General features: G+C 35.6%; 2 protein-coding genes across 2 annotated transcripts; both read right to left on the bottom strand.

Moving 5' to 3' along the window:
• Positions 1-466: 466 nt before the first annotated feature.
• Positions 467-5,808, bottom strand: LOC105039500 (protein IQ-DOMAIN 33). Its single transcript, XM_019848023.3, has 6 exons — positions 5,124-5,808; positions 4,256-4,543; positions 3,723-3,929; positions 1,831-1,944; positions 1,379-1,756; positions 467-885 (listed from the first exon to the last, which is right to left on the bottom strand). The coding sequence occupies exons 1-6, from the start codon at positions 5,196-5,198 to the stop codon at positions 751-753; spliced, it is 1,197 nt and encodes a 398-aa protein (XP_019703582.1). The 5' UTR covers positions 5,199-5,808; the 3' UTR covers positions 467-750.
• A 1,443-nt stretch (positions 5,809-7,251) lies between these two features.
• On the bottom strand, positions 7,252-16,021 carry LOC105039499 (serine/threonine-protein phosphatase PP-X isozyme 2). The gene is made up of 8 exons (XM_010915667.4): positions 15,713-16,021; positions 12,403-12,555; positions 9,579-9,641; positions 9,416-9,501; positions 9,264-9,339; positions 8,914-9,182; positions 7,778-7,856; positions 7,252-7,701 (listed from the first exon to the last, which is right to left on the bottom strand). Exons 1-8 carry the CDS (start codon positions 15,851-15,853, stop codon positions 7,651-7,653), a joined length of 918 nt encoding a protein of 305 aa, XP_010913969.1. The 5' UTR covers positions 15,854-16,021; the 3' UTR covers positions 7,252-7,650.
• Between the last annotated feature and the right edge of the window lie 6,050 nt (positions 16,022-22,071).

The raw sequence follows: 22,071 nt of genomic DNA, 5'->3' as shown, positions 1-22,071 counted from the left end.
AAAAAGGACTAAGGGATCAGAACTTTTTGTGTTTTGTTAAATGGGTAAGTTTGAGACTTTGTCACAATATTATTGTTTGGTTGGAGGAATAAGTTGAGGAGATAGGGGTTGTTTTTTTTTTATCCTGAAAAAAAAAAAAAAAAACTGCCCTTCCGTCATTTGTGAAAAGATTCCTAATCATGATAAATAAGATTAATTTGTGATAATTAATCATAATAATATCAGTCAACCATAATTAATAATATAATAATTTAATACTACTTGTAATTATTAATATTATTAGTAGTATTATTTCTTATTGTTTAAATATTAAAAATTAATAGTAAAATAATGTTATTACATTTTGTCGAAGGAGGGAGAGAGGTAGAATGGTAATTGGAAGGGAAAGGAGACCTCCAATAAAGAACAGTGCAAGTTTATGCAGGAGGACCGTCTGATGCTCCAGATCATAAAGAAAAACATCAAACACAAATTTTTATGAGAAGAATAATTATTGCAGAATAGCTCGTGCTATTGTTTCATAGATCCATAACCATAAGACTTCAAACCAACACTCTAGTACTGTATCTTTGGACAATTCCCTGAACTGCTTGCTTTAGTTGTACATGAATAAAATAGAAAACAGAAAAGCTGATGGAAGCCTAGTAGCTTCAGATAGATTCCATGGAATACTACTATGCCAGCAATGAGTCACTGAAACCATCAAAGAACAAAAATAAGCCAGTACCTTAAATCCACCTCCCCGGAACATTATATACAACTGTTCATCCAGTAGTCTGATGGAACTTGAGAAGCTTCTGCGTTGAGCTCCACTTTGTTCTTTGGTTGCACTTGCTTGCATCTCTTCTCTTTCTCAACTTCTTTCAAAAAGTCCCTCTTGCTTGCCTGGCAGTAGTATTAAGCAATCAATTCCACGCCATGCTCATTAGTTATGCTGTAATTTAGTGAATTTGTCTCTTAAACAGTGAAACTTCCAATGGCATTCTAGTCACAGGTTTGGCATTCTGGAATAGGTTGGCTAGATGGAAACACTAAAATTCTGTGAAAATTTGGAGTGTTAACAGTAAAGTTGGAAAATATTAGACAAATAAATATAGGAAGAAAAATTAGAATGTAAACGTTATTGATATATCTGTAGGGTTTGATGCAAAAGTAAGCGTGGAGGACAAAACGACGATCATATGGTGCAAAAGTAAACATGGAGGACACAACAACGATCATAACCAAAAATACCACAAACAGCAACAACAAATAAGCGAATAACATTGAATCTGAATAATCTACTGCTTCGGGAATGTTACTAAAAACTTAATGAATGATTTCTTGAGAATTTTTCAATGGTTTTGAGATTGTTTTCACCATGCAAAGAATTACTCACCTTGCTTGACCGTGTCATATAATGATAATCTGGCACTGTTTTTCTTCGCAAGACACTTCTTGTAGCCTTGAACCTGCTTTTAACTGATCTGTTGCCATCTCTAGGTGTCTGAGAAGGTGTGGTAGAACTATCAAAGTTCACAGATACATCATTAGAACCACAACTTTCCTTTTCCTCGATGGCTATGTCAAACCTCTTCTTGATGATTGTTGATCTCTGGAAAGTGGAAATGGGATCAAAGTGCTTGTTCAAACAGTCCTCTGCCAAGGAATTTTCGGGCATGCGGGTGGCCATCCATCTCTCAAGCCAGCTCCATCCCATGTTGGGCTCCTTTGAATCAGACCAGGTTGATTTTTTTTTGGCAGAACAAATTCTCAGCTGTTTATGGATCAATTAAGTCAAAGTTACTTCAGGATTAATTTGACTCTAGTTATTGATCATATTATCCTTACCTGCTGAGAGAAGGCATAGGCTAGAGCTCTCTCACGTCTTGTTGTTGCTTCAAGTCTGTTTTGGATTTTTAATTTCAATACATTGCTACTGAGAGTGCTATTATCCCACTTTTCCTGCAATTGAAATATTACATTTGTATGCTCATGCTTGATCTAGACTTTCTTTTCTGTATTGATTTGAAATACTGAAGAACAGAATCAGTGCTTTAGTTGAATGGTGGAACAAAGCACGGATCAAGAAAAGTTGGTAGATCAAATAGCTAAGAGAGTAAAATCGATGATGTAGGTCCCATCTTTCATCAAGTATTGAGATTAATTGAATTTAAATGTAGTATTTATTCTTCCTTTTTTATTTTTTAGTATTTAATTATATTCTCAACTTGCCAACTGAAACTGCTTAAGAGTTTGGTACTTGACTAAGGAAGATCCAAATGAGCTGAGATTTTGTTGTAAAAGATTAGTTAAAAACCTGAAATAAATCCAGATAAGTTAGGTGATTCCGAATCAATATGCCTCGTTGTTTTCACAGATACAATTTCTAGGTGCATTTAATCAAGTTTTCTTGCTAGTGTCTGAATATGATCCCTGCATTTCAAACATGTTAAGTTTGCAATTAACTTCCCTATCTGAGTCACCATTGTTAATGAAAACCTCAAATATATAAAGAAACAACAAACAGCGCATGAATATTAAAAATTAGCTGGAGCAATAATTTTCTTAGACTGGGAAGCATAGTCCAAAGTACACTATTTGCTACAAGAAATGCTAAGCAGCAAACAGGAGTACTATATCTTCTCAAATGTTCTGGCAAGTGAAGGAGTTGAAATTACATCATGTGTAACATTTTTTTTTCCAGTTTATATGTGTTCCAAGATAGTTCTCTCAACCATCTATCCCCCACAGAGGTATATCTGAAGCTTTACTGTTAAATGAGGTTTATACAGGGGTAAAGAAAGAAAGGGTTAATGCTGACAAAGATGCATCAGTCAGTGGCCAGAGTGCTCTTTGAGATGAACTAACAAAATCTTCCTACGTAGTGGTACAACCCTTATGTATATAGGTCAATATCAACTTTAAATATTCTGGCCAGTAAACCTTGAGATTCTGTTTCTTATTTCAAAAAATCCTAGAATAAACTGCCACAGCAATTCTATGCAAATCTGACTAACAACAAACTGATCAATCTTAGCCTGAGTTTAAGAGAAATATAATCATTATGTGCTCCATTCATCATTAGATTAGTTTAAACAATTTAGACATTCTCATGGGCTGTCATCTGAATCCTTGCTCGAACCTGTAGTAACTTTAGTGAAAACCCTCATAATACATAAACAATTGTGTAGGAAGACTTACATTTTTGTAACTTTAGTGAAAACCCTCATAATACATAAACTATTTTCTGTAACTGAAAATAGGAAGACTTACATGTGAAAACCCTCATAATACATAAACAATTGTGTAGGATAAAAAGCACCTCTGCTGCTTGACTTCAATGAAATGCCTCACCAGCCTGCTGTTTGGATGGGTTAGTGAAGGTTGCTACCAACCAGATATGACTGAAGGGTGACAATGTACAGGGAAGTCAAGAATATGCTCTCATGTGGGCCCACACTAAATATTTTTACAAATGCAGAAACATAAGCAAGGCAAGTGCTCAGGATAGGCAGAGAGCATTCTGATCCATGACAAACTGTATTATATGTTTCTTTCACAGGCAGTGCTATGTACATCAATCATGTGACTAAGTCAAAGTATCATATATTATCAAGTTACAGCATGAAGCTAGCATGGTAGTTTAAACCCATTTGTTTTATGGAAGAAAAAACTATGGAACTAAATTGGCTTTTAGACGGCAAAATCAGTTCATCAAAAAGGTCCAAGATGGTCATTACCTTCACCCTGTATACCTGTGTCTGAGCTTTGTGCTGTTGCACCTTGTGCTGAATTATGACACTCTTCTCTTGAAGACTAAGATTTTCAACAGAATCTCCCAGTTGGGCTTCAGTGGAAGCAGCCACCGATGCCCCACTTGGATTCTCAGATCCTTCAATATGATCTCCTTCGCATGTTTTTTTGATTTCTTCATGAAACCGCCTTGCCTGAAATCAGGTAACTGAAGTGGCCGTAAGCTATCAATAACTTCATGGAATTGAGAGGGGGAAGGATATACTAATTTACAATACTACATGCTCTTCTAAAGCTATAAGCCATTTCGCTAACAATTTCCCTTCACAAAACTAACCACAAAGACATTTTTTAACAGGAACTTCCGTTGAAGCAGTGGATTCAAAAGGATGGTCAAAATCAATGCACTGGAATTGGAGAATCAATGAAATGTATCTCTATCTATCCCCTTAGAATTATTTTGTCACCAGCATCATCAGAAGTCTAAAGAGAAATATGGAGAAAGTTTGAAGTAAAAAACCATAAAGCCTCTGAAAACTGATTGGATAAAGATAGCTGCATCTTCTTGACTCAACAACTTTGCAGGTGAGTTCCCTTCTTTAGTACTTGGTTCTTCATGCTCTTCTAATTTGATCACTGGAACACTTTCTTCATCTCTTGAAGTTTCTACCACATGCTGCATTGCGGTTGCTTCAGAACCCGTAACAGAGGATAAATCATCCTCTGCAGTAACTGAATTGAATTCATCTCCACAAAGGTAGTGTCTAACCGAACACCACCTACTCTTATCTATTCCAAAATTCCTCTCCTGCTAGGATCAAAATACTTTAGTTAGCATCCATCAATCTGTCGTCAATTAACCAAACAACTAAAGAATCAGGAATTAAAGTCTGTCATCCCAAAACTTCAAGGGTATAATGGACCATTTTAAATCAAAAACTAAATGAAAATTATCCAGACAATTCAAAAAAAGAAAAAGAATAATTGCAGCTGCAAACAAAATAGAAGAAATAATATAATATTCATAGGAAGAAGGAGGGATCTATAAAAATGTAGTAAGCTTGCCATTGAGTAGCCCAAGAATTGAAGATACAGAATATTACAAAGAAAAGTTAAAACAAATCCTCCTGACTGGAGACTCCAAGGGAGAACTCCAACTGACACTGAAGAGTGGGAAAGATCCAGATATAACTTACACAATTAGTTAATAGTGACATCAAATAAAGGAAAAGAAAAAATCCAATTAGAATCAGCCAACTAATACACAAACAAAATGAACGACAATTACTAATAGCATTAATTGCAATATATCCGATAAAGCCAGACCATCATGAACACAACATAGGAATTTTATATCAAAAAGAGGCACTCGGAATCAGAAGAACTACATTGCCATTGCGTATGCTCGAAGAAGATCGACTCTTCAAGAAGACTCTCCTAACCAGACCCCCAGACAGACCCATACCAGAAGAGAATTCTTATACGAGATCCCTCCAATTCTACTTGGTCTCCCTTAAACGTCTAATTCTCAAGAGGAAATCTCAAAACCGTGGAGGAACACCTAACTTTGCGCTAACTCTACAGTACTATGCTTAAACTCTCAGAAAACTCCCCCTTAAATAGCCACAACCACCTGCACCAACACTAGACAACTTCTTGTAAAGGCACTTCACTAGATTGGAAGATACATTCTAGAGCAGTATTAGTGTCTGTGTGCTTTCATTGTAGGTGGATGGGGGTGAGGGAAATCCCATGTGTTAGTTTGGGAGGTGGCGGTGCTTTAGAGCTGGACTCGGTCATTGTTAAGGCCCACGATATGAAAAGAGAAAGTACAGGGGTAGGAAAAGGAGGGGGCCTCTACATGCATACTAAAAGCACTTGCACATGGCTCGCTACAGTGGACCTGCCAGGTTTTGCTTGCTATTGGGTGTAGGCATATTCCTTTTCCTCAACATCACCCCTACTTTTTAAACACGAATTGTTTTCCTTTTAACCTTTTTTTCAAGATAAGTTTTTTTTTCTTTTATCCTTCTGTTTTTAAAATCTCTGCAAGATGGGCGGTGTTCATTATCAGTGAATTGGTAAAGGTAAGTGTGGAAGAACTTGAAGTCATCCACCACAACGGTGGGTGAGAGAATTTATTGTGTTTTAGGACTTGTAGGGATCTGGACGGTTGTCTCTGAGTAGCATGGATTGTGTTGAGATTGCAGGCAGAAGTCAGTGAGACCATTGGCTGGAAAAAAAAAAAAATCAGAGACTCTACGGCAGTCCTATCAAACGTTGGTTTGAATGGCACAAACAGCCTAATTATACTAAGCCTGATGCCAAAGGGATGTTGGCCCTCCCAGATTATGCTGAGTTTCAGTTCCGCGAGCAGTGGGTTGGCTTGTCCAAGAACCTGAGCTCTAGTCTGGTCCGGGTCGGTGCTGATTTCTAAATGAGAATAGCCCCTCCTAGCCTTACAAAAATAAGACTAAAAAGGAAAAATCATAGTCATAATATAACCTTTCAAATCAGTTCTTGTCTGCTACCAAAAAAAAAAAAAAGACAGTTCCTGTCCCCCTAGTTTAATATAGTTCTACTCTGCATGATCTGCGTCTGAAAAATCATGCAGTCATAATATAACCTTCCAACTCAGTACTTTTCTCCTAGTTTAATATAGTCTTACACCGCATGATCTGCTTTTGATACCATAGATGTATGCAAATCAGACTTGTAATCTTTATTAAGCAAGTACATGGGCGTCTGATGGTTGAGAATGGACAGTATAAGCTTTTAAGTGATGTCCAATCAGATTTCAAGCTCATCCTTCTCCCCCCAGCACATAATTGCTTTAGAATAGCATGAAAAAGCTCTGGAATTTCTTGAGTTCGTATACAAGATCATCCTTTTTCCCTTGAGTTCATTATACAAGACCGTCCTTTTTCTCCACTTTTGACTTCATGCAAACCAAAATGAATACTTTTCAACAGATACAAACCTGGAAAAGCTTTGGAACTTCTTGAGTTCATAGGCTTTCCCAGCTCTAACTTCATACAAGAATTCTGCAGGTAGAGCACTAACACAAAACAGAAACTAGGCTTATGGAAACCAGGCTTTCCCGGGCATCTAAAATAGCACCGGAGGAAAACCCTAGTACATTTTTCACAGCTGAACAATCTCGTTGCTCAACTGAGTTCTTAAATGTTCATCACTATAACTAGTAAATACCTGAAACCTAAGAGATGACAAGTTGTTCAATGATCACATCTAAGAAATAACAGGCATCAACTCTTGCAGTGCAAGAGCAGAAATTGCAGCCCAGAACATTTGTGAAAGGCACTTGTTTCAGCTGTGATGGTTAAGAACAGCGAAAAAAGTTGAACCTGCATTGTGACAACTACCACACTGCACTCAAATGAATGATATCCTCAAGCATGCTGCTCTCATTTAGTAAAATGAATCTGAAATCAGTGGGACGTAAATCAACTAAGTTTTAACAAAAATAAATATAACATCACCCCAGCAAGATCAGACTTTGGATCTCGGAACTCTTTTGAAAATGTCTTTCATATATGTTAACTAATTCAACACAAATAAAAACACCTCTACAACATTTAGATTGTTACTATGCCGAAATTCAGAATGGCTGCCTCCAGGACACTTGCCCCCTTTCCGTCACAATGTAGAAAAGGATGGAAAAACAGGAGCTATTAACGTACATGTTTCATATTCGTGCACAAGGCAGAACACACTGGAAAACGAACCAGTTCAAAACAATTTACACTCCGAGAGCACCTCTCAACTATGGATAGTTGTACTCCGTAAAAGTCTTGCATGCAACAGTACAGTTGTAAGAGCTCACTTCAGCAATAAGAACCTGATAAGCTTGTGCACCACCAACTGAAACGGAGTGGTGAGGACACAAGTGCGGTATCAGAGGAAGTAATCAGGGGCTGGTTTCTTAGAAGGAACTCCTCTTGCTTCCTGCATGAAAAATGCGCATTTTAGCAATGATTAATTGAGTACGAATACTGAGGAAGAAAGAGTCGGGGACACAAACATGTGGTGCAGCTTCAAACACACGAAACTGCTTGTTCAGGTTCTCATCCAGCTCAAGGATGGCAGCCACATTACCACATCTGAAAATCATTCATAAAGGAAAAGGCATGGTTCAGGGAGATTAAACTGCAAGCATATAGATATACCTATCATCAATAGTCCCACATTTTTCACAGTCCACTCCTTTCCTACCATGCTAAAGGTGATGTATTTTGAACAACAATACAAGCCAGAGTACCGGTTGAATGAGACAGACATCTTTTTAAGCAGGACTTTTTAAATTCTGTGCTGTTCTGAACTTAGAATAGTCCGTGCATTAGGTTAATAGAGGCATAATTTCATTATGGGCACCTCTCTGATTCAAATGAGGTTGAACAAGTGACGGGCCACATCTGATTTTCTCCAGTACAACTGCCAATTTATTGGTAAATCATCAGCTACATTAAATGAAAATTATGTGGTACTGGATATAACGAGGATAGATCAGCAGATTTCTCTATTAAACTCAGATATGAACTTCAGGAATAACATATGGACATTAGGATTGAAATATCAGTATAAAAGGTTAGGATCTAGTTTAGGAGACCTGTTAGTATTTTTACAAGATCCAAGTACAAACAAAATATGGTCAGAATGTGATTTGAACAAGCAAGATTAGCTGCCAGTTCTAGCAGAATGCTATAATTTTTATTTTATTCAAGTTTGCTCGAATGCACAACAACAAAGCAATCCATTCCCACACTGACCGATGGATATAGAATAAGACAAAAGCTGAACTTTAACCAGTTGTATTCATGCAGGGAAGCGAAGGTTCAGTAACAAATCTCAGGATGCAACATTATGTCAAGACCAAGAATGACGGGCTTCCACCATGCCTAATTTAACGGGTTGGTCCATTTCGTTTTTATAAACAGTGGACCCAAGATAAACCTTGCAGCAACGTGACTTAGGAGATCAAGAAAAGGCTACTATATACTAAAGAATAGGACAAAAGATTCACCAGCTAATATTTTATACTTGTTAAAGATAAAATATTGTTTCAAATTTTGCAGAAGGACAGTTATTCCTGTAATCTATCTTCGCTTGGCAAGTATAAACAGTTTAATCAATTTTTGAAGATAAACCTTGAACAAGTACCTGTAACAGTAATTTGGAGCAGACCAGACTGTTACAATCTGGTTGTTAAACATCCATTTATATCCTTCCATCACTAGTTGATGTGCACGACATATGTAATCAATATTGTTGGAGTGGTTAAAGGATGTAACCACATTTCCACCAAAGAGGAAGCCAGCACCCCGAGGACTCAAACCCCAACCATCAACAACATCTTCTGGATCTGACCACAGAAGATCACACATGGCCCCATCATGAGGCACTTCCTGCTTCCGGTCTATTGTTCTAATCTGTCGAACAGGATATTATCTCTGCTGATGATTAAGAGCTTCAGTAAATAATAAAAAATGGTTGGAAAATATATAGCTGACCTGATCTAATGTCGTAATGGCAGGAGATAACCCCCCATGGACACTAAAAATCTTGTTCTCGATGAGTGCTGATAGACTGTACAAAGGAATCAAGGACATGTTAAAACAATTAACATTGTCAAGAAACACTAAAAATAAAGTCTGGAGGTTACCTTAAGAAGTCAAATATATCTGTGCAATATCTCCATACATTTACTGACCCATATTTGCGGAGACACTCATCATAGAATCCGTAAACCTGATTAGAAGGAGCATTAGTGTTCTTTTTGATGGGAAAATTCAAGATGTGTGGTAGCACAACTATAAGACAACAACCTGTGTGATCTGCCGGCTCTCATGATTTCCTCGGATGAGAGTTATACGGTCTGGATATCTAACCTACACAGAATCAGGAAAAGTGGCCGGAGCTAATTCAAAAGCCTAATAGAATCCCAGAAAATTACACTATAGCTATAAGCAGATAACAGATTACAGTAGAGGACTACTCTTTTGCTGTATGTATGCTAGCATCAAGTTCATATAATGGCAATGATAATACTAACTGGGTTCAAACTAGCAAGTCACTTCGACAATCAGTCAGTCATCCTAGCAAATTAAAAGCATGAGATGGAAGCAACAAACTCTGGAAGTAATTAATATAAATTCTTGAAAATTCCATGGATCAACTCGAGGGGAACAACATCATGAGCTTTTAGTGCTCATCTGCTGGCTTTTTATTCCTCTGTTGACTGGTTTTATACATTATCTTCTACAATTGGATGTTAATGACACTAAACAGCTTGAGAAAATGAAAGGCGCATTAAAATGTTGAGATGCAATGTGAAAACAATCAATATCACACAAGATAGTCTTGAATTGGCTGGATTCTTCAGAATCATGACACAGGTACCTTTACTAGCATTGGTTGGTACCTCAACAATGTATGGACAATGCATATCTTGTTGAATCTTTCTAATTAGCAAATGTTGGAACAGGAAGAAAGAAACTTTTCTACTTTGTTTTTGAGAGTCCAGAAAATCTATTATTGATGGTGAGAATATGACAAATCCATAGTTAATTTGGCTGAAATAAAAAAGCTGACAGTGGATCAACAGACTTAACAAACGGTTACCATGGACAATAAAAGCTGTAAAGAAAGTGTACACCATCAACTAAAAGATAATCATATAAAGACAAACCATATAAATGAGGTGAGTGACAACTATTTGTTAAAATTCATCAAAAAGACTACCAAAAAGTTCATAAAAAAGTTGCATTATGTGAATCCTAAAGAACTCAAAAGGTTGCCTCTTGAATATTAGAAGCACTTATCTAGAAATATGTATTTGATGCATCATCTGGTACCAGCTCTACCTCACTATATTAGTCAACAATACATAATTTATATTGTGTTTGCCGCTTTTTCTAATTAAAATCATAATAGCCCAGGAAACCAGTCTCCTAGCTAATGCGAGAAGGCAAACCATTCCATGCATGTTCTGGACAATGTTTCTAAAATTAATAAATTGCTTCAAATATGACAATTATTAGAAGAAAGTTCATAATTAGCAAAAGGTTATGCTAGAAGGATATCTTAGATTGGTTTAAAATTTTTTTTTGGAAAAACTTTCTTCTTTTGTTTAAATGAGAAAAATGCATTCCTATTTGAACTTGAATATAGCAAGTGATGCAATGACAAAACACCACTTTAACTTCCATCTCTAATCGCTAGGCCTCCTGAAAAATCTATTGGGGGCAAACCACCACCCATGCACCAAAACAGATGACCCTTCATTCCGAATACGAATTACTTGAGAGACAGGAATTTGCCAAGTTGCATTTCTATAATTTCAGAAGTGTAGAAGTATGCATATTGTATATGTCTAACACATATCGCATGTCAGAAAGAAGTAAATATAAGATGTTACCCAGTTTCAATTATTTCTACTTTGGCCTGTGTTTTGCATCTTAGCAAATACCAACTATTGATTAAATATAAATAGGATTAGTAGGACTAACTCTCTAAGATAGGTTAAAATCAATTTCACCAAGGAAGCTCTGGTGTAACTTTGTATGATAAATCTGGAGGTGAAATTTCAGGCCAACAGGTAGAGATTCCTTGTTCAGAGTGTAGTTTTTTAATGTAATTTTTCATATGGAAATAGCAGAATCAGGTGCTTCTTAATTTTCTGACTTCTATGAACCTTGCTTAATTTTCTCATTATACAACACAAATATTTTTTCATATGGAAATAGAAGAATCATGTAATTTTTTATTTGGAAAAAGAAGAATCAGGTACTTCTATATTTTCTGACTCATATGAACCTTGCTAATTTTTCTCATGATAGAACACAACATTTTTCTGTTACAGTATTAGGATGTTATGTTCAGTGTCCTGCAAGATAGTCGGGTCTAGATTCTGGATTTTTCACCTTTTTATAATAGAATTTCTCAACAGATGATAATGTCAGGTTAACTCCATGCAAAATTTTAATAGAAAAGCCTCTGCAATGTAAGGAATTACTTCTGGTTGAAATAAATGTTTTCTTCTTAGACTGCAATTGTTCATTGGTGAGACCACCCTATGTTCGTTGGCTTTAGTTCAATAATTATTCTATTACCCTCAGATAAATCCCATTAAGCCCTTGTGTGATGTTTAGAGTCTAAGTTCTTGAAGAAGACAGGCAGGAAGGTCCTGGCTGTCCAGTTTATTACTTTTTACTTCTGTCGCCAATGAAATTATGTAGGAAGAAGCCCTCTTCATATTGTAATTTGGCTTTTGCAGTCTTTTCTGTGCTTCCCAAAATCAGAGAAATTTTTTGCACTGCGCACCCTTCTATACTACCGTATCAAATTGTTTGTAGTAACATTCACTCAAAAGTATGAAATTAAATCTATAAGTTTGTCTCATCAAAAAGGGCCAGGGCAAAAAGGCCTTTAATTTAATAAGTACGACAAGCATAACAACTTCCAGTTTCCGTCAACCTACTGCCTGGAAGTTGCAGCGACATGAGTCAATAATCCAGATGAGTTTTAAAAACAAGAGCAATCAATAGCATGGTACAAACCTTAATACAAACAAAGAAACTAGACATGTAAAGGGATATAATCACAATTGTTTGAAAATAAGAAAATGGAAGTGCTTTCTAAAATCATTACCTTCAATGCTAGCAAAAGCAGAAATGTTTCGACAGAATAAAACCCTCGGTCAACAAAGTCCCCTAGAAACAAGTAATTAGTCTTTGGACAGTCACCTCCAACTTTGAATAATTCTTTCATGTCATAAAACTGTCCATGAATATCTCCACATATCTGAAAATAATAAGGAAACAACTATTAAACAGTGAGAATATATGAACCCCATCTCATTTTAGGGATTATCAGGGACAAAAAAAAACCACACACACAGACACACACATGAACTAATTGACACATCAAGACAGGATCTTTAGGTATGTAATGAATAAATTTCCCAAGGAACTCTAAAAGTACCTATGCACAACACCACTGTATAGTGCATTCCAACTCCCAAAGTATCTACCCAAGCTCTCAAACTATATGAGGACTTGGTGATTGAAAATGTAAATACTCGAATGTAGCAATTGGGCAACATTTCTGAATGTGCCTCTTGAACCTCAAACATTCTCCATCAACCTCAGTAGGTTCTTCAAACACTTGAGCATACACAAAGTACTTAGAAACCAACTTCCAACATATATATAGAAGCTTGTTAAATTGATATTAAAAAAAATAAAAAAGGAATTAATATTTTAAAAGGAGATATGTGACTTAGAAAAGGAAATCAAAGAAGGCTCTGGAATCCACGTCCAACAAACACAGAAAAGGGCACTTTGAGGCTCCAATAAGTCCTCTTCACCATAGTTGATCAGTAGCAACAAGATGAGATGAGACAAAAGTTGACAATAACATCTGTTAGTCTTGGATAACCAGAAACTAAGGCAAAGCAATTGCCCCTCCCAGGAGAAGGCATGACAGGGAATATCAAGACAACAAGAAGAAGAAACTATGATAATGATAAAGATGATAACAATGACAAGAAAAGAATTACACAGAGAAGAATCAGATGAAAAGAAAAGGTAGGAGATGAAAATGATGAAGCAGGAACAAAAAAAGGGAAAAGAAGAATAGGAAAAGAGAAAAGCAATTGGATAACCAACCACATAATTTAACATACTCCTTTTTTTTGCAATAATTTCCAAGAGATATTTATATTATAATTAATAACTATAATACAGTTCGTGGTTCTTTCATGAGCCACTATGTTATGACTCTTTGAGATACTCTTGGTATGCATTTACCCTCAAAAGAGGGCATATGCTCCACTTCTTACTTAAGTACATTCAGAAATATGAATCAAAAGAATAAAACTGTACCCTTCCACCAAATAGTTTCATTATGTCCCACTATCACTGTTGTCTAAGTAAAATTTCTTATGTGTGTTGAAACTACTAATGTTAGATTCTTCCTTGGCTGGTCCACGTTTCACCCATAAATATAGTTAGGGGTTCATTTTAAAGTGGGTGAGAGAACAACGTTAAAATTTGAAAGTATGTATATCAGGAATGTGAGCGTTATTTAATTGTCTTTGTGTTGACCGATGACCAAAATCCTCTAGATGTAGTGTGTGAAATAGGCTAAACTCTAAAGAGTTATCATAAAGTCCTTTTTTCTTATGTGCGATGATGAATTCGAAGAGAGAGTCTTCAGGCTCCCTCTTTAAGATTAAGGGAGAAAATTAGTTAACTATTAAAAAAAAAAATAGAGTTTGTGTTCCATACACTCGGTAGTTACTGTGTTAGATAAATTTATAGCTTGTTTCAGTAGAGGGTAAAACCAACTCACCTAGTACAAAAAAATATGGAACAACCGTGGACGATAAAAATTACATGAATGTGTTTAAAAAGTAATTTTGAACAAGGCATTAACTAGAGAAGATGATAATCCTCTAGGGGATTGTGAATATTGAAGGCAAGTTGCTGTCCATAGGATCCATGACAAAATTATATCTCACTTCAATATTATGATTAAGATGACACTTTTTACATCACCGGTTATCCAAGGCTGCTGTTTAATTACCTCTAAAGTTGTGTACCTATGAATGATTGCAAGTAATTACCATTCTCTAAGTCAGGAGTGACAAGTAGAATCTTACCCACATTTTAGCAAGAAGTCTCAAAATATCAAAACCATCATATTTTGAGAAGATACAGCAAATTTTGCTGGACTTTGGGATAGACATTATTATATTTTCTTTTCACTTGCATCAGATGTCCTTTATGGCTCTTTTTTATTGTTCACTCCACTTATGTCTTTTGCCATACAAGATAAATTCAAGATTACGGTTTCAACTTTTTTGTCCTTGAATGGTTAAGGCGAGTTTGATTTAAGCAAGATTTACAAGATTAGGAACACATATACATTGATAAACTAGACAAGGGGATTTTCTTGGCATCTTATCCTAAGCATGTGATATAACACGTACAAAGGGTAGCTTCATGTGTTGAGTTGAAAAGTATGGTGAAGGGGGAAAATTACAGTATGATTTCTGGGCTTAACATAATATCTATGAAGGAATAGAATTAAAATAAAATCTTCATGAAAAAATACGAAGTTGTTTAAAGATGGTGATGAAGACTGGCTTCCTGACCCAACCTAACTTTATGATCTAGCCTTCCTAATCAGATCTGAGCAACAAGCTACAGCTCACAAACACCCTATAACTATGAGAGCCCATGCAGGCATGTATTTAATCCCACATCCATTGTGCACTGAGAAGATCAGAGCCAATAAATCTAAATAATACCTTCCGGATAGTTGTTTATTTATGAGATCCTGAATTGTTATAAATAGTATCAGAGATGACCCAGCTCATGGCCCATGTGCTCTAGGGATGCTGAAGCATGGACTATACTGGAGCTAACCATGGTCTATTGTGGTGAAAATATGGAAAGATTTTGGGTACTTTCCAGGGTCAAGGAATCCAAATAAGTCTTTTTTTTTTTTTTTGGCTAGATCCTCGGTTGTTACAATGATAGCTATGAAATTTTTTCAGCAAAACCTCACACTGGATTGAGACAAATAATAAGGGGCGTATAATAAATGCAGTCACACACCACTCCCATAACATACCTCGAAATCAAGAAACGCAATCCATTATCTCAAGGCTTAATTTGTAAAGCTTGTGTACACTATGAAAAGCGCGTTCTATCAAAATCCCATTAAAAAAAGAAGAAGAAGAAGAAAATAAACCCTAAAGATGCAATATTTAATGGAAAAACCGCTCGAAAAGCAAAACCTAGAAGCACCTTCGATCAGTCTAAAGGGATTCAAACCAAACCTATATCAGAAAAGGGCAACATGCATCAGCAGGCAATTCTAAAAGAAGTAAAACAGATCAAAAGAAGGGGGAAAGAAAGGGTAAACGAGGGGGGGAGAGAAAGACTCTTACGGTGACGGGGGCGTCGACCCTCTGGACGTTGCTCTCCTCGACAAGGATCTCCATGGCCTTGAGGCATAGCGCCTTCACCTCCGACTCTTTGAGCGGCTCGCATCGCTTCAGCTGTTCTATTTGCCGATCCAAGTCCGACATCTCTCTCTCTCTCTCTCGCCCTCTCGCTCTCTCGGCGGCCTCGCTCAGAGGCTCCGAGGAGATGCCGCTGCGGCTCCGGATGAGCCCGTGACGGGGGATTATTTATAAGATCTCTGCAGCGCCAGAATGGCGGTGACGGGATCCAGCTTAGTACGGTGTTCACTGCCGAGGTAGTGCGGTGACTTTACCTCCGGCCTCGTTCCTCTCCGTTTGCTGATTGGCCCGCCGGCTTCAGAATGGAAGATGGGCCGGGAGCAGTCTGGGTTTGGAGGCGGCTGGAAAGTTGGACGGTGGGGCATTGGATTTCACCTTGACCCAAATTTTGGGAGTTGGTGAAAAATGAAAATAAGAAAAGTCCCTTACTCTTCATTTATTTACTAAAAAGTTAAAAAACAAAAATCCAATAAAAACAAATCCAATAAATTATGAAACTTAATCTTTTATATATATATATATATATATATATATATAGAGAGAGAGAGAGAGGGGGGGCACGGATAGGCACGGATCTTAATGCAATGCTAAAAAAATAACGGATGGAAATGGAAGACATTAGGCTGATGTTGCTTTGTTTAAAGAAAAAAAGTTCCACATTGAATGAAAGATGGGACTTGCACGATTTTTGTTTGGATGAAGTGACTTTTGAAAAAAAATAAAATAGTACCTTGATAGGAGATGGGACATGAAAGAGGAGCTCATTGGTTGTAATAAAAATAAACTTCTTTCTCTCTCACCGACAAAATATGTTTTATTCTTTCTTTCTTCTTCTGTTTCTCACCGACATAATACTTCTTATTCCCTATCTCTCCCCTCCAACGCAAACATCTTCCATACCCTCTCTCTCCTCTCTCTTTGATGCAAATATCTCTCATTCCTACTCTTTCCTCTCTCTTTGGCAAAATACATTTCATTCTCTCTCTCCCACTATTTCTCACTAGTAAAACACCTCTCTTTCCCTCTCTCTCTCTCCGATGCAAACATCTCTCATTATCTCTCCCTCCGATGCAAACACCCCTCATTCCCTCTCTCTGTCTTCAGCACAAATGCCTCTCATCTCCTCTCTCTCCATCTCTCTCTTCGACTGAAACACCTCACATTATTTCTCTCTGTCCCTCTGAAACTCTCTCTCCATCTCTCTCTAATTGGAATCATGGCCCATCCTCTCATTCTCTCTCACCCACTCTCCTACTTATCTCTCTATCTTAAAGATCCTCTAATTTCTAATTATAAAGATCACAAAAAGCTCAGCGAGTTCAAGTATTCAATGGAGGTTACAGCGAAGAAGCAGCGAACATATAAAAAATATCATCAAAAGGATCATAATATTCGAACATGCAATGCAAATGTTAGTAAAAGCTACATCTTCATAATTAATTCATATTTATATAATTTTAACAAAATCTTTTTCTGGGACTTACTGAATAGTTGTATTTTATACAGATAGATGATTTCAAGGTCTACATCAGAAGTAGTTTATCTGAGAAAGAAGAATTTGACGACCGTATAGGCTCACCAGTGTTTTAGATCACATGCACATGGAAATTAACTTTGTTATGATGGGCATTATTTTGAGTTGGATAGTTGTTATATATAAATGAGTGTACATAATTTGTTTCATCGGTAATATGTAAAGATATACAGTTATACATAGTTTATGCAAAGATATATAGTTATACATAGTTTTAAATGAATGTATGACTCCTACACAATAATATGATTTACTCGGTTAGATTTTTTGTATCTAATGTTACATTATGATTGTGAAGTTCAAATATTTACTCTATGGGTTGAGTTATTTTTTTTGTTACTCAATGATGTAGGATAAACACAAAATCTTTCAGAATAAACATAAAACGCCATATAATAAACACAAACTGCATATAATAAATAGAAACTCTACTGAAATAAATATAAACCTTGTAGAATAAATGCAAACTCGAAGTTCATAAGTTGGGTGATCTAAGGGTCCTCCCAGAATAAACACAAAAAAAGGAGGATAAACACTACCTCCTGTTGAAATAAACACAAATCATTCTAAGATAAACGCAAACATTAAAAAATAAATGCAAACTGGTGCAAAATAAACACAAACTATCCTAGGTTGCTCTCTGTCTTTAGGAACCCATGATCGGATAAATACAAAGTGGCCCAAAATAAATACAAATGTCGTATAATAAATATAAACTGCGTATAATAAACAGAAATTCTGCTAAAATAAATACAAACTTGCCTAACTCCTACTGAAATAAATATAAACTATCTGAAGATAAACACAACTCCAAATAATAAACATATACATATCCAGAGTAAACACAAACTATCCCAAAATAAATACAAACATCACAAAATAAATAGAAACTCGATATAATAAATACAAAGTCTGAGGTGATAAACATAAACGGCCCAAAATAAACATAAACTCGGATCCCAATACTTAGGTCATCCGACCCATATTGCTCTCTATCTTTCAGGAATCCATGGCAGGATAAATACAAAGTACTCCAGAATAAATACAAACCTCATATAATAAATAAAAATTATGAATAATAAATACAAACTCTGAGATAATAAACAGAAATTATATAGGATAAATACAAACTCGAGGTTCAAAAGTTGAGTGATCCAAAGATCCACCCAAGATAAACAATAAGAGGAGAGGATAGCCACTAAGTTCTACAGAAATAAACATAAACTATTAGAGGATAAACACAAACTCTAAATAATAAATATAAATAGGCCTAGGATAAATACCAACTGCTCAGATTGCTCTCTGCCTTTGCATGAATCAAAGACAGGATAAACACAAAGTACTCCAGAATAAATACAAACTCCATATAATAAACAGAAACTGCGAATAATAAACATAAACTATAGGACGATAAACAAAAATTATCCAGAATAAATACAAACTCGGGATTCAAAAGTTGAGTGAGTAAAGGATCCATCCAAGATAAACAACAAGAGGAGAGAAGATAAACGCTAAGTCCTAAGGATAATTGTTATAATCATTTGTGTTAAGATACATCCGTGCCCACTAATCCAACATATCAGTTGTTTGCTTTATTGACTGTGAGCATAAAATATTTTGTTTGTAGATCTGATTGTGCCATCTACATCATATATTTTATAGCGAGTCTGATGACGGGATGACAGATCATAATTACAGATACTCATGTATCGGAGTTACGTGCCAGAAATACTGTGCAGGTGATCGTGAAGGATCGCGAGGCGGGATCATCATAGTTTGCTTTATGCTACTGACGTGACCATATTTGTGTTGACTCCATTATTTATCTGCATTTATAAGAAATTTATATTCTGCTGTGATATTTGGATGTGTAGTAAATCTCTTATGCATAAAATTGTATGAATCAATAATAGGTGAATCAAAAATTTGTATTCAAATGTGTATTTTATCAAAAATTTATTTGCTGCAGTGAAATTATTATTTTGATGTATACAAATATTCAGTAACAGATGAATCAACTTTGTTTTCTATGATTGATACAATGAATTTTTGGATATGTGGACCCTTATTGTTTATCCTACGTAGATCTTTGGATCACTTACTTTTGAACCTCGAGTTTGTGTTTATCCTGGATAATTTTTGTTTATGGCCTCAGAGTTTGTGTTTATTATTTATAATTTTTATTTATTATATGAAGTTTGTATTTATTTTGAAGTACTTTGTGTTTATCCTACCATGAGTTTATGAAAGACAGAGAGTAACCTGGATAGTTTATATTTATCCTGAGCCTGTTTGTGTTTGTTATTTAAAATTTATGTTTATTTTTTGATAATTTATGTTTATTTTTACATGACTTAGTGTTTATCCTCTTTTCTTATTGTTTATCCTAGGAAGGCCTTAGGATGACCTAAGTGTTGGGATCTGAGTTTGTATTTATTTTGAGTCATTTGTGTTTATCATTTCAGACTTTGTGTTTATTATATCAAGTTTCTATTTATTTTATAATATTTATATTTATCCTGAGATAGTTTGTATTTACTCCAGATATATGTATGTTTATTATTTGAAGTTTGTATTTATCTTTGGATAGTTTATGTTTATTTTAGTAGGAGTTAGACGAGTTCTATTTATTTCAGCAAAGTTTTTATTTATTATATGCAGTTTATGTTTATTATATGGCATTTGTATTTATTCTAGGTCACTTTGTGTTTATCCAATCATAGGTTCCTAAAGACAGAGAGCAATCTGAGATAGTTTGTGTTTATGTTGCACCAGTTTGTGTTTATTTTTTAATATTTATGTTTATCCCAGGATGATTTGTATTTATTTTCGCAGAAGTTAGTGTTTATCCTCCTTTCGTTGTATTTATCTTGAGAGGATCTTGGATCACCCAACTTATGGATCCCCAGTTTGTGTTTATTCTGCGGGACTTGTATTTATTTCAGTAAAATTTTTATTTATTATATATAATTTTTATTTATTATATAGTATTTATGTTTATTCTGAAATACTTTATGTTTATCTTGCACTATTGAGTAAAAAAAAATAACTTAACCCATAGAGTAAATATTTGAACTTCATAATCATAATATAACATTAGATACAAAAGATCTAACAAAGCAAATTATATTATCATGTAGGAGTTATACATTCATTTAAAACTATATACAACCATATATCTTTACATGTTACTGGTAGAACAAATTATGTACACTCATTTATATATAATAATTATCCAAATCAAAATAATGCCCATCATAACAAAATTAATTTTCATATGATCTAAAACATTGGTGAGCCTATATGGTTGTCGGATTTCTCTTTCTCAGATGAACTGCTCTAGATGTAGGCTTTGAAATTATATATTTGTATAAAGTACAACTATTTAGTAAGTCATAGGAAATGATTTTGTTAAAATTATATAAACATGAATTAATTATAAAGATATATCTTTTACTAACATTTACCTTGCATGTTCGAATATTATGATCTTTTTGATGGTATTTCTTGCATATCCGCTGCTTCTTCACTGCAACCTCCATTGGATGCTTGAACCCATTGAGCTTTTTGTGATTTTTACAATTAAAAACTAGAAGATCTTTAAGATAGAGAGATAAATAGGAGAGTGAGTGAGAGAGAATGAGAGGATGGGCCATGATTCCAATTAGAGAGAGATGGAGAGAGAGGTTTAGAGAGACAGAGAGAAAGAATGAGAGGTGTTTCGATTGGAGAGAGAGATGGAGAGAGAGAATATGAGAGACATTTGTGTCGGAGAGGTGTTTGCATCAGAGAGAGAGAGGTAATTAGAGATGTTTGCATCAGAGAGAGGGAAAGAGAGGTGTTCTACCGATGATCAGAAATAGAGGGAGGGAGAGAATGAAAGGTATTTTGCTAGAGAGAGGGAAGAGTAGGAATGAGAAGTGTTTGCATCAGACAGAGAGAGGAGAGAGAGGATACGAGAGATGTTTGCATCGGAGGGAGAGAGATAGGGAATGAAAAGTATTTTGTTGGTGAGAAATAGAGGAAGAAAGAGAGAATAAAACATGTTTTGCCGATGAGAGAGAGGGAAGAGTTCATTTTTATTACTTTCAAGCATCATCTTATCTAGGTTACAATCATGAAGCTCCTCTTTCGTGTCCCATCCCCCATTAAGGCACTATTTTGTTTTTTCCAAAAACCATTTCATCCAAACAAAAGCTACGCGAGTCCCATCTCCCATTCCATATGGAACTTTTTTTTTTAAACAAAACCATATCAGTCTAACGTCTCCCATTTTCATCCATTATTTTTCTAGCGATGCATTGGCATCTGTGCCTATCCAATGGGGGGCCATGTGATCAGATTTGAACTGGGCTCCGATCGATCGAAGGGGGCCATGTGATCGGATTTGAACTGGGCTCCGATCGATTGGAGCCCAGTCTATCTCTCTCTCTTTCTATATATATATAGAGCATTTTAAGTGAGAGAAGTGGCTTAATATGAAAGGTGAGAGGATATAATAATAATTTTTAGATCCACATCAACTGTTTAGATGAGTACCGTGCGCGTTAAAAAGACTAAAAAACAAATGAATAGATAAATCTTAGGGGTATTTGGATAGTTTAGACAACTATGTTCTCATCTAAATCATTGATGTGGATCCAAGAGTTATTATTATGTCCTCTCACCTCTCACATTAAGCCACTCATCTCACTTGATATACTTTCTATAAATAAATAAATATTTATATATATGGAACATATCAAATGAG

Source organism: Elaeis guineensis, chromosome 1, assembly GCF_000442705.2.
Source record: "Elaeis guineensis isolate ETL-2024a chromosome 1, EG11, whole genome shotgun sequence".
Lineage (NCBI taxonomy): Eukaryota > Viridiplantae > Streptophyta > Magnoliopsida > Arecales > Arecaceae > Elaeis > Elaeis guineensis.
Note: the sequence above shows the minus strand (reverse complement) of the source record. Positions and strands in the feature narration are given on the sequence as shown.